This window comes from Vigna umbellata, chromosome 9, assembly GCF_029865625.1.
Source record: "Vigna umbellata cultivar VRB3 chromosome 9, Vumbellata_1.0, whole genome shotgun sequence".
Lineage (NCBI taxonomy): Eukaryota > Viridiplantae > Streptophyta > Magnoliopsida > Fabales > Fabaceae > Vigna > Vigna umbellata.
In genome coordinates, this window is record NC_142173.1 from 22,319,455 (window position 1) to 22,331,506 (window position 12,052).

The following is a 12,052-nucleotide window of genomic DNA, read 5'->3' on the forward strand; positions in this document are numbered from 1 at the left end:
CTGATATTACAAAACATCCAATATCTATTTTACTTATTTTACATACAAAAAGTTCCTTCCTTTGTTAAAAACTCTTTTAACTATTAACAAATAAAAAGAGTTAATTATATACTAATATTTTTCTTTTGTGATACTAATTATTGTATTTCCTAAATACAATATAATTATTTAATTAATTGCTGAATTATTTAATTTAATTTAATATAAAAATATTATTATTAAATATTAAAGTAAATTGTGGGTACGAAAATGGAAACCATCGTTACTGTTTTGTGGTTTTGGTAGTAGTGTTGTTTTTGGACATAATAAAGGTACACACAGTATAGGACAACAAGGAGCACAGTTCATGGAGTTCCAACACAAAAGACAATGTTCGATAACATGTCTGAAACTTGAATATTTTTTTTTTTTCATCAAGGTATAACTTCAAAATATACTTATTAATTTTTATGTTTTAAAATGTATTAAAAGAAAGTTAATATAATAATATTAATATATTTTTAATATTTAACAGAAGATAATAAAAAAAATCCAACAAAAAAATCTGGACTTTCACATTGTTAGGTTTCACAGTATATTTTTAACATTAAATACGTATATATTTAAGGCAATCTATAAACTAATAAAAAAAAATCAGTTCTAACATGGATTCTCCTATTTAAAAATGGATGGTGATATTTGGATGGAAAATGACACTTGAACAATCATTTTTGACAACATTTAGACACGCGCACACGTGTCAAAATCTGAGTGGTCCATTTTCATTTAATTTTTCCAACTGGACTACTCAGATTTTGACACGTGTACGCGTGTCTAAATGTTGTCAAAAATGGTTGTTCAAGTATCATTTTCCTATTTGGATTGATGTATTTATTTATGCCGGAGTAATTCTCGTGGATAAGAAAAAACACTGATGAAAAAAGTGGTTTATTTCTACTAATTTAAACAGAAATACGACCATGAAAATACGGGAAAGACATATTTGGACCTTTCTTTTTTTATGAAAATCTAACTCAAAGATGATTTATTTACAACTTTAACAGCAAATAATGTGATAATCAATTATCTTATATAAATAATAAATTTTATTTATTTATATTATACAATACAATCAATTATATAATTATTTATTATATATATAATAATAAATAAATCTATATAATAATATTGATAAAAAAATAATAAAAATAAATTAAATTTGTATAATAAATAATACTAATAAAAGTATAAAATGATAAAAATATTTGTTTTTACAGGGTCTAGACCGCATTCCTTGGTATAAGTGGTGTGATGAAAATAACTTTGAGGACTTTGATGTTACCCTTAAAGATTGTAATAAGAGGAAAAATCTATTTCCAAACAAATTCTAACACTCAATTCAGTAAAAGAACTTTAGTATCTATGAGAATAGAGTAGTAAGTATAAGAATTGAGTAAATATTCCTTCACAAATATAAATGGTATTTATAGGATTGGACTCTAAACCTATGTTATAATCCTAACAATATACTTATCTTAGATAATAATAATGAAGTTATCTTCTGTAATGATAGCCATCATATCAAATTGATGAGATTACATTAACATGTGAATATTTTTTCAATAGATGTCTTTTAGGTTATTCTAAAGTTTAGGATTTAGGGTTTAGGGTTTATAATTTATCTAAAGCAAAAGAAAAAAATAGAAAAGAAAGAAAATGAGAACATGAAAAAAAGTATAAATATATATTTATAATAAACCTTGTTGTATTGCGGTATAAACTACCTTTACAAACATATGAGAGAATATGTACTATCTAGAAATAAATAGATATACAGGAGATTGACGTATTTGGAGTCTCATCATCAGATGTACTATAAAATTTGGATCTGCATCACGAAAAAAAGCATAGGAGAAAGAAAAAAAAATTGTAGACTTTTTTTCATGTTAGCACACAATTAAATGTAAAATTAACCAAATGGTTTTAATTGGTGCAAATTATACAAAATAGGATGAAATTGAGACCTTTTTAATAACAGGGACGAAGTTGAAACTTAGTAGTGAATTTAGGTACTAAATAAGCAATTAAACCTAAATATTAATAATAATAATAGTAAAATTAAAATTACAATTCAAAATGAAATTAATTTTTAACAACAAATATAATTTGATCATTTTATAAATATATTATTTTATATATTTTTTAAAATTTATTATACCAATTAAATCATTTTATATCATTTTGATTTTTTTAATCTAAATAAGAATTTCCATTCTTTTTCTTTCATTTTCTTCCTCTTTCTTTTTTTCAATTTTTTCTCCTAATTCAAACACATAAGAGAAGTGAGTATTAAGGTTTTTATTTTATTATTAAAGTAAGGTCACTTTTTGGTAAGATATAGAAAGTGACATTTTAAAATTGATAGTATCTTTAAAATAATGAGAGTGAATTATTTTAATATTAAAATACTTAAGTATAAATAGAAAGTTTATAAACGAGATTTTTAAAACACATTATCTCTCTAGAAATTACTTTTAGAGTTTTTTGCCTTCTCTTTACTTTGTCTCACCTTATGTTCATATGTTTGAAAATCTAAGATGGTAGGAGCGATCCTCTCGGCGAGTTCTTTTTATTCATGATCAATTTTTTTCATTTGAGTATATAAGTTAATTTTTTTGCTCTTTTCTTGGTCAAATTTGTCCTCTCTTCACATGTGTTCCTAAAGTTTTCTATATGAATCTCTGTTGATGAGTGATTATAACAGTACGACTTGATCATCTTTGTAATATTTCTATGTGTAGATAGCACATTCTATGAAGTTGAAGGAGTTTTGATGTCTTAAAGAAGTTTGAGCAACTTCATTTGGTAAGAGAAGCTAGCTTGTATCTTTGAATGTGGTTAATTTATGGTTTAGTTGGATATTGCATGTTGATTGTGATGATATGGTACATTGTTGAAATTTGATTGGAGTGTGTTGATATGTTGTGGTAATGTGTTATTTTAGTGGTTAAAATGTGAGATTGTACTTTTATATGTTTCTTATGGGTTTTGATGAGTGATGGAATGCGAGAGTCTTAATTTGAGTAATTTGACAAATTGGAAGAACTTAGAAAGTTTTTTAAAACTATTTAAGTCAAAGGAAATAATAGAAAGTACCAATTTGAGCAAGTTAAACTCCCTCATTTGTAACACTTTCTATCATGGCATTGAGTGGTAGTAGAGGGGCACTAGGCGCCAATTCATATTTTCAAGTCAATGAGCATTTTTGCTTTAGGGAACTAGGTGTAGATGATACCCTCGAATGCCATTTTGGATCGTGGGCCTCTGACTTGGTTGTCATTGAGTGAGTATATGCTCTACTAGACGAAACCAAAGTCAAGGAGCTTGCTGACTTTGTGTTGCTAGAAGCCACCTTGTGCCACTGGGCATAAATCTAAAAAATTCATCGAGAAGGGTTCCAAGGGCCTTAGCGTTGTGCACCACAATGGTCTGTTGGGTGCCAAGCCCCTTGGAAGCCAACACTAGGCTCGCCTTTTATGTTGTTGGGTGTCATTCTGTTTTGTATGTGTTTGTGGGTTTTTTTTTTAGTTTTCTTGATATTATTGGTATCATAAAAGTGTTATTAACTGATAAATACGAAACAAAGTATGAATTGGTGATAATGTAAAGATTTCCAAGGAGGAAATCCTATTTGAGGTGTGATTCCCTAGGGTGTGCATTAACATAAAGACTATTTCATGTTGCAAACCTATCCTAAACTCTACTCATCATTCATACTCATGCAGAAGAAGAGAATGATAGTGACATGAGGTCCTTTCATAAGAACAACTCTAAGGATTCTATATGTCAAAGACTAATCTTATGTGTGATAATTCGGTAAAACAGGGTATATTCACTCCAAATGTATAACTTCATGTGTTTGACTCAAGTACACATGTCTCAATAAATTGAGTCTAAAAGATTTTGGTTATATTTATATAGTTATGTAATGTTGTAATTAAATGACTTATTGTATTATAGACATATGTTGTTTCTTTTTGAGCTAGTTTATCCTTTTGTTGTATATTTGTTTTTTTTTTCAATAATCACTTTTATGGTGTTAGTGATATAGAGTTGATAGGATGAGAACCTCCAATTTAAATCCTAGGATAGTTTTTTCTTTAACGTGTACAATCTTAGAGAAAAAACATTAGTTTAATAGTTCCTTTGTATATATTATGTTAATATAGTTCTCTTTCTTTTGAATAATTATACAATGTTATATATACTTTGAATTATTTGTTTTTAATATTGACAATAAAATATTTAATTTTTATTAATTTTTCATATTGACAATAAAATACTTTGACTTCATTAAATACGTAATTATTTATCTTAATTATTTATTTATTTGCCATTAAAAAAACAAGGATGAATTATCTATAAAATAATCTAATTGTTTTTTTATAAAAAGTAACAAATTTCATAAATAAGTAAAATAAAATAATAACAATGATTTGAAATATTGATTAAAGAGTTTTTGTATTGTTGTTAATCAACACATAACAAAAGTTAGAACAAAAAGTTTGTGTATATCAAATATTAAATAATTTAATCACGTTAATTGAAATGCATTTAACACATCAACTTATTGTAGGTTAAAAATTAATAAAAATTGTACCTGTTTAGACAAATTTATGTAAAAGTATTTACAAAAAAATAAAAATAAAAATTTGAAAAAGATACATTTAAATGAAGTAATTTTAAGTTACATATGCAGATCCCTTATCCCCTCACTGAACTCTTTAGATACTTCACCTCCCACAAAATATCAACAATCCATTCCATCCCAAAACTTCAGATATTTTTAAACTTCTTGCAAGTTTCAACCTTTTCATTTTTAGTTCTAATTTTTCTTCACCACCAGTGTCTGAGCTCAGAACTCTTTTTCTTCCTCCACAAAACCTCACAATCTCTTCCTATACTTTGACATATGGAGTTACCGTTAAGGACCGCAATTCTCCATTCCTCTTCTTCGTTTCAACAGAGATTTCACACTCACAAACCCACTCCAGAGTTACCCTCACCCTTCTCCTTGTTCGTTGCAAATCCACTTCGTCTTCCATGCTCAACTTTTCCTTCCAAAGGTCACTCACTGCTTTTCAACTCTATGTTTTCTCACCCCACTATTTTTTACCTGTTTTCTGTGTTATATATTATGTACTGTTGTTTCGGTAGAGCTTAGAAGGTAAAATCAGCATACGGAGTTCCATTTTTTTTTGGTTTATCTTCATTGTCGTGATTTGTGACACTGAACAAACAAAAAGAAAGGTGAACCACCCAAATTGATTTTTTTTAATGAAAACGGTTTTGATGTGATTAAAGAGTCAATAAATAATATTAGTTTTTCCCGGTTGAGATTTATTGATAACATTAAATGTTATGTTTTTTAAACTCTATTTTTGATTTCTTAGCGCCCTTATATTTTATTCAATGCAAAAAATGAACCAAAGATCACTGGAGAAGGATTGAGTCTAAAAGATGGGAGGAAACATCCGAAATACAGAAAAGTGTTTTACTTGGTGAGCACCATGGTAAGCATGGAAATGGGCAGCATTATTTGCTTCTCTATGGCAACAGTTCGCAAAACCGCTGTAAATATGGAGTTGTCAAATATTTAGCGGAATCAAACTTATTTTAAACCTAATTTGTAATAAGTTAAAGTATTCATTCGGTCCCTGTAATGGTTTGCATTTCAAGTTTTAGTCCTTGTATGAGAAAATGTTAAGTTTTAGGTCCTGTAGGTTTTCTTTTGCAACGGTTTATCACTGCCAAAAGAATTTTGTAGCTTGTAACTTGTTTGATATTAACACCAGGAACCCAAACTTAGCTTTCATCCATGTGTAGGAACTAAAATTATGAGGAATAAATAAATAGTTTTGAAAGTTGTAACCCACTGTGATGGTGTATTTACACCATAATTGTATTTATCTCACTTGAATTGATGGTGCGTTTCAGGAGAGGATCCTAATTGTTATGCTAATTATGCTAACTTGTTTCTTGATCTAGCAGATCAGCAGCATTACTTTCCAGTCAATGCACCTGACACAAAAGCAGTGCTGAATCCTATCAGTAAAGGGTTTTCATGTACTGGTGCCTCTTGTGGTGATAGTTCTTGTGATGATGATGATGATGGTATGGGGTTCTTGGATAACTATGAAATGATCTTTAGAGATTGTGACAAGCTAATCGAGTCTTTCATGCTGCACGAGACCGATTGGAGAAAGTTTTTAATTTTAAACAAAAAGTGGAGCAATATTAGGCCCCATTTCTTTAGACACTGTCGGGACAAGGCAGATGCCATAGACAATCCAGTGCTGAAGAACAAACTGCTCTGGCTTGGAAAGAAGCTTAAAGAGGTCTTTCATTGCTTATTTGATATTGAAAATTATACCCATCACTCTGTCATCATGATATGGGTGGTGACTAATTAAAATCAATCTGGCACAGTTCTGTTCTATCTAACCTTTTATCCTCCACCCCTATAACAAAGAAACGTCATTAATGGAAACGTTGTATGTCTAAATATTATACCAATCCTTTAAATTGTTATTTATGGCATTCAAAAAGTCATTTAATACTCCTCTTCTTCAGATAGATGAAGAGTTGCAGAGACACAATGAACTTATCCTAATGATCAAAGAGAATCCATCTGAAATTAGTGAAATTGTTTCAAGGAGTCGTAGAGATTTCACAAGAGAATTCTTTATGCATCTTCATACCTTAGCTGAATCTTCTGTCAACAATCTTGAAACACAAAATGGTGAGACTAAATGCCTTGAATTCTGAATTAGTGTTTCTTATGAGAGTATATTTTGCTTTCAAGTATTTGGTCAGCCACAGAACTGAATGATATCCCTTAGTTTCAGAGTTTTTAGATATTTTATAATGTTGGTGTCTTCTATAATCAAATTCATGCCGAGAAAAATCATATTACATTTTCATTCTCATCTCTCCAAAAGTTCTTTTATAACGCATTGTTCGGCTACTGTTTGTCTGACTTAGCCATAAACTTTGATAAACTGTGATAATATGCCTTGGGATTATTATGTCCTTGATGTTAATATTCAAATAGTTCAAACTTCCCTAATTAATTAATCTGGTATATTTTCACCCTATGTTTATGTAACAAGATTTTGCAAAGCTTCGGAACATGTGTTTGGCTGCCGTAAAAGACTATGACAGTGCAATGGAAAGCATTGAAACACTAAATGCTGCAGAATTGAACTTCCAAGATATTATCAAGTCTCCTTCAGATGCTTCCTGCTGGAAGATAGACAACTTAGGTGAGAAAAATCAATGCTTCAATCCAGAATTAGTTGCTCATTGGCTACAATTGTGTTATAATGTGGAAGAAGTCGGAAGGGTACATGCAATTGTCTTGAAATGTTTTAGACATTCAAATACTTATGTTGATAATAATTTGATTTGTAGCTATTTAAGATTGGTTGAGTTGGATCGGGCTCGTTGTGTGTTTGATGGAATGCCAAGAAAGAATACAGTTACATGGACTGCTATTATTGATGGATATTTAAAATGTAACTTGGATGATGAGGCTTTTAAGTTGTTTCAAGATTCTGTTAAACATGGGGTTCCAGCCAACAGTAAGATGTTTGTCTGTATCATGAATTTGTGTGGTAAAAGAGTGGATTTAAAGCTGGGGAAACAAATCCATGCTCGTATTTTGAAAAGCAGATGGAGGAATATAATTGTGGACAATGCTGTTGTTCATTTTTATGCAAAATGTGGCGATATATCAAGTGCATTTCGGGCATTTGATTGTATGGCAGAGCGAGATGTAATATGTTGGACAACTATGATCACTGCCTGTTCCCAACAAGGGTTTGGGTATGAAGCTATGTTGATGTTGTCACAAATGCTAGGTGAGGGGTTCTTTCCTAATGAATATACTATATGTAGTGCACTAAAGGCTTGTGGAGAAAATAAAGCACTGAAATTTGGAACACAGCTTCATGGTGCCATAATAAAGAATATCTGTAAGAGTGATGTTTTTATAGGAACTTCCCTAGTTGATATGTATGCAAAATGTGGATTGATGGTGGATTCTAAAGGGGTGTTTGATAGAATGAAAATCAGAAATACAGCTACTTGGACATCTATTATATCAGGATATGCTCGAAATGGGTTTGGTGAAGAGGCCATAAACTTCTTTCGATTAATGGAGAGTAAAAGAATGCATGTTAATAAATTGACAGTTTTAAGTGTCTTGATGGCTTGTGGCACAACAAAAGCTTTGCTATATGGAAGAGAGGTTCATGCACAGATAATCAAACGTATTTTCCATACGAACATGTATATAGGAAGCACTTTGGTGTGGTTCTATTGCAAGTGTAAAGAATACTCTTATGCTTTCAAGGTGCTTCAGCACATGCCACTTAGGGATGTAGTTTCTTGGACTGCCATTATCTCTGGTTGTGCTAGACTTGGGCTTGAACAAGAGGCTCTGGAGTTTCTGCAAGAAATGATGGAAGAAGGCGTGTTACCTAATTCCTATACTTACTCATCAGCTTTGAAGGCTTGTGCAGAACTAGAAGCTCCAATGCTTGGAAAGTTAATTCATTCATATGCAAGCAAGTCTCCTGCCTCGTCTAATGTATTTGTGAACAGTGCTTTAATATATATGTATTCAAAATGCGGATGTGTTGCTGATGCTTTTCAAGTTTTTGACAACATGCCAGAGAGGAATTTGGTGTCTTGGGAATCCATGATCTTGGCTTATGCATGGAATGGACATGCTAGAGAGGCTCTGAAGCTCGTGCACAGAATGCAAGCTGAAGGTCTTGTGGTGGATGATTATATCCATACAATAGTTGTTAGTGCTTGTGGAGGTGTTGAGCATGGAGACATTCATCAGAGTGGTGAATCTTCTTCACATTACTTGTATTCCTAGTAATCTTCTACAAGATAGGAGCATCAATCAATATTGAAGAACAAGTGACTATACCTAATTTGATTATAGCTGCAGCTAAAGGATACTGTATATTCAGTAGACGAGGAGTATACATAATGATTTTTTAGAAACATTGTGCCACAAAATACTAGTGATAGGCTTCTTTTTCTCTCTTTGTATCTACCATTTATGTAAAAGAATGAACAATGATGAGAAAATGAAAAAAAATGAAAAGGAATATCTCAATCACTTCATCATCGAAAGGGATTTTTAAGAGTGACACTGTCTCTGAAGACTACATTTATGATGAAGGATGCTGCTCTCATATATCTTTACAACAATGATATTTTGTGTTACGTTATAAATAAACACAGAACATGCTATAATCTGCTTGTCTTTCTTGATTATTTTCAATGGCAAAATCATGTTTTGTCCTTTTCATTAAAGATATATTTAGTTTTTCTCAGTATTTTCATTTCTGATTATTCCTTTTTCATATCTTGATGTTTCGTTCCTTATATGCGAAGGTGATAAGTGTGATTTGTTATGAAAGTTATCTTCAAATGATGGATTAATACTAGGGTTATGTCTGGATTTTATCTTCCTTGGGATCTAATACAAAGGCTGAGGAGGTTCAATATACACATATCTTCACATTGGTAAGATATTGTCCGCTTTTGGTCAAGTCTTCACAAATTTGCTTTTAGTACCACTCCAAAAAGCCTCTTACCAATGAAAGTATCTATGTGTATATAAATTTATGTCTAACTTTTTTTTTATCGGATGTGGGACTTACCCCCAATAATATTAGTCACTTAATTGACTATGATTGACATGTATTTATCTATGTCATGGTTTGAGAGATGTGTGTGTGTGCATGTCTCGTACTTCATTTTCCTTACATTTGTGCATTCTTTAAAAGAAGCAAATGAGTACACTCCATCCTCTTTCTTCCTCCTTAATAATGTGAATTCAGAACCAAATACACTGATAATGATTTATTAACGTGTAAATGGAACATGTATTTGAATAATGCAATCTAAATCCTTGAATTAGGCAATGCAATTTCAATAATTTATTCTTTCCACAAAACTTTTAATCACTTAATCACACATGAACAATGTTTAAACTGTAAGAGAGATGTGCCTTGGCACTCCAATGCAATGTTTTAAAAACTTCAATTGCTCTTTGACTTGATTGGAATACGATATATATTTGTAAGTTACCAGTTGCAGTAATAATGGTAAAATATTCTTTAAATTATGTGTATAGATATATATATATATATATATATATATATATATATATATATATATATATATATGTTACTTTTTTATATAATCATTTACAATTAACGTGGTGTAATGATTGATCAGAAGTGTATAATGACGTTCTTTTCACTAAAATTATGTATTTGATTATAAAAGTTTAATAAAGAGATAAATGTGAAAGTTTAAACAAAAAGTGAGGTTTTAATTTCAATAAAGTTAAAATTAAATGATAGCTTGGGACCTTTTTTTTATTATCATTACTACTAGTATATAAAACACAATGTATTTCTGAAAATAAATAAAAATCTATATTATTATTAAATACTATAAATAAAAAGTTATAATCCTTTTGAAATATATTTTAAATTATCTTCTATGTTAAGAAATACTGAACAATAAAAATGAAATAAATTATTATAAAACAAATGGACAGTTATACTTAATAGTAATCTTGACAAATAAAATTGTATACACCAAAGATAATCTTTTTTTTTATCAGCAAACTAAATATGTATTAATTAATATCAAATTAAGGATTATTCGGTGCTCTGTTGGAGGCTATCCACTGTGGTCTGATTATGTTGCTAGAAAAATGGTTTATGTGAAATATTAAAGTATAGTTTATGAATGCATTTATCTGGTATTGTAGGTTCATTATCCCAAAAATCACAACAGCCACTGCTGCTCAGCCACTCAACACTTTATCTTGCTAGTAGTTCTGTTGTAATATGCATTCTCCTGCTAAAGGACTGCAGATCTCTGCATAATATGCAAAGTGTGACATATGAGTGTAACTTTGCTCCTTAATCTGACCTTGTATACCCTTTTATTCCTAATCCCTAATCCTTAATTACCTCATGAATTTTGAACATGTTATAAGGTTAAGACACCAATATGAGTTGGTAAATTGTGATTAAGGAAATTTATTAGTTATCCACTCCACGTAAACGTCTTTGGAGCATTTGTTATTTCATTTATGAATATAGTATTACTTCTTTTTTTCCAAATCACCCATATTACTTTCGTCCATTTGCCATTTTGGCATTAAATGAGGTAATTTAAATTGATAGAGATGTCATTTTGGCATTAAATGATGCACAATTCTAATATAACTCATTTCTCGTTCCACATGTGCCCCATCACATATGATGAAAACTAGATGACTTACATATTCGTTTATTACTTCACACATGATGCATAATCTATTAATTATCACAATTCTTTTATTGATCAAATTATTTGTTGTAATTACTTTGTTACATATGACTTTTTAGTGAGAAGAATGTTTGTATGTTTCATTCTATTTTTAGTTATATCAATAAACGATTCAATAGAATTTTTAACCTCTCAACAGAAGGGTGATCAACTAAACTCTATTAAATCATGGTTATGATATTCACGTACAATCTTCAATACCCACTTCTCTCAATTTAAAATGACATTCACATTTTCTTGTTCTATATATACTAGGATGAACATGAGATTTGTATTTCCTATACTTTTTACCCCTTTCACATCCTAACAACACCAACATCTTTTACATCTTTCTCCCAAGTTAACTATTAGCTTTATTAGATCTTATAATTACGACAACAATGCCAATATAAAAAGAAATCCTATTATATGGATTTGACAACCTACAGATACATTGTTTTCTGCAAACTATAAATATGAGATGATAATGTTCCCCCGATTTTAAATCTAGGTTTTGATATTGTGCCTCGAATTTTAAAATCCTATAACTAAGTATGCCTCGAATTTTGAAAGCCCTACAAAATTAGTTATATTCCCAATGCAGATTTCAGATGCTTATATTTGAGTTCTTGCTTATAATTTAGTTGTAAGATGAATG

At 30.1% G+C, this 12,052-nt stretch overlaps 1 protein-coding gene across 1 annotated transcript; it reads left to right on the forward strand.

Moving 5' to 3' along the window:
* Positions 1–4,808: 4,808 nt before the first annotated feature.
* On the forward strand, positions 4,809–9,273 carry LOC124846051 (pentatricopeptide repeat-containing protein At4g18520, chloroplastic-like). The gene is made up of 4 exons (XM_047323300.2): positions 4,809–5,105; positions 6,031–6,377; positions 6,613–6,781; positions 7,152–9,273. The coding sequence occupies exons 1-4, from the start codon at positions 4,952–4,954 to the stop codon at positions 8,927–8,929; spliced, it is 2,448 nt and encodes an 815-aa protein (XP_047179256.2). The 5' UTR covers positions 4,809–4,951; the 3' UTR covers positions 8,930–9,273.
* The last annotated feature ends 2,779 nt before the right edge of the window (positions 9,274–12,052 follow it).

Coding starts and splice junctions, on each gene's coding strand:
- LOC124846051 (XM_047323300.2), top strand. CDS start 4,952: ATGGAGTTACCGTTAAGGACCGCAATTCTCCATTCCTCTTCTTCGTTT. Junction 5,106..6,030: donor CTCAACTTTTCCTTCCAAAG/GTCACTCACTGC, acceptor TTGATCTAGCAG/ATCAGCAGCATTACTTTCCA. Junction 6,782..7,151: donor CAATCTTGAAACACAAAATG/GTGAGACTAAAT, acceptor TTATGTAACAAG/ATTTTGCAAAGCTTCGGAAC.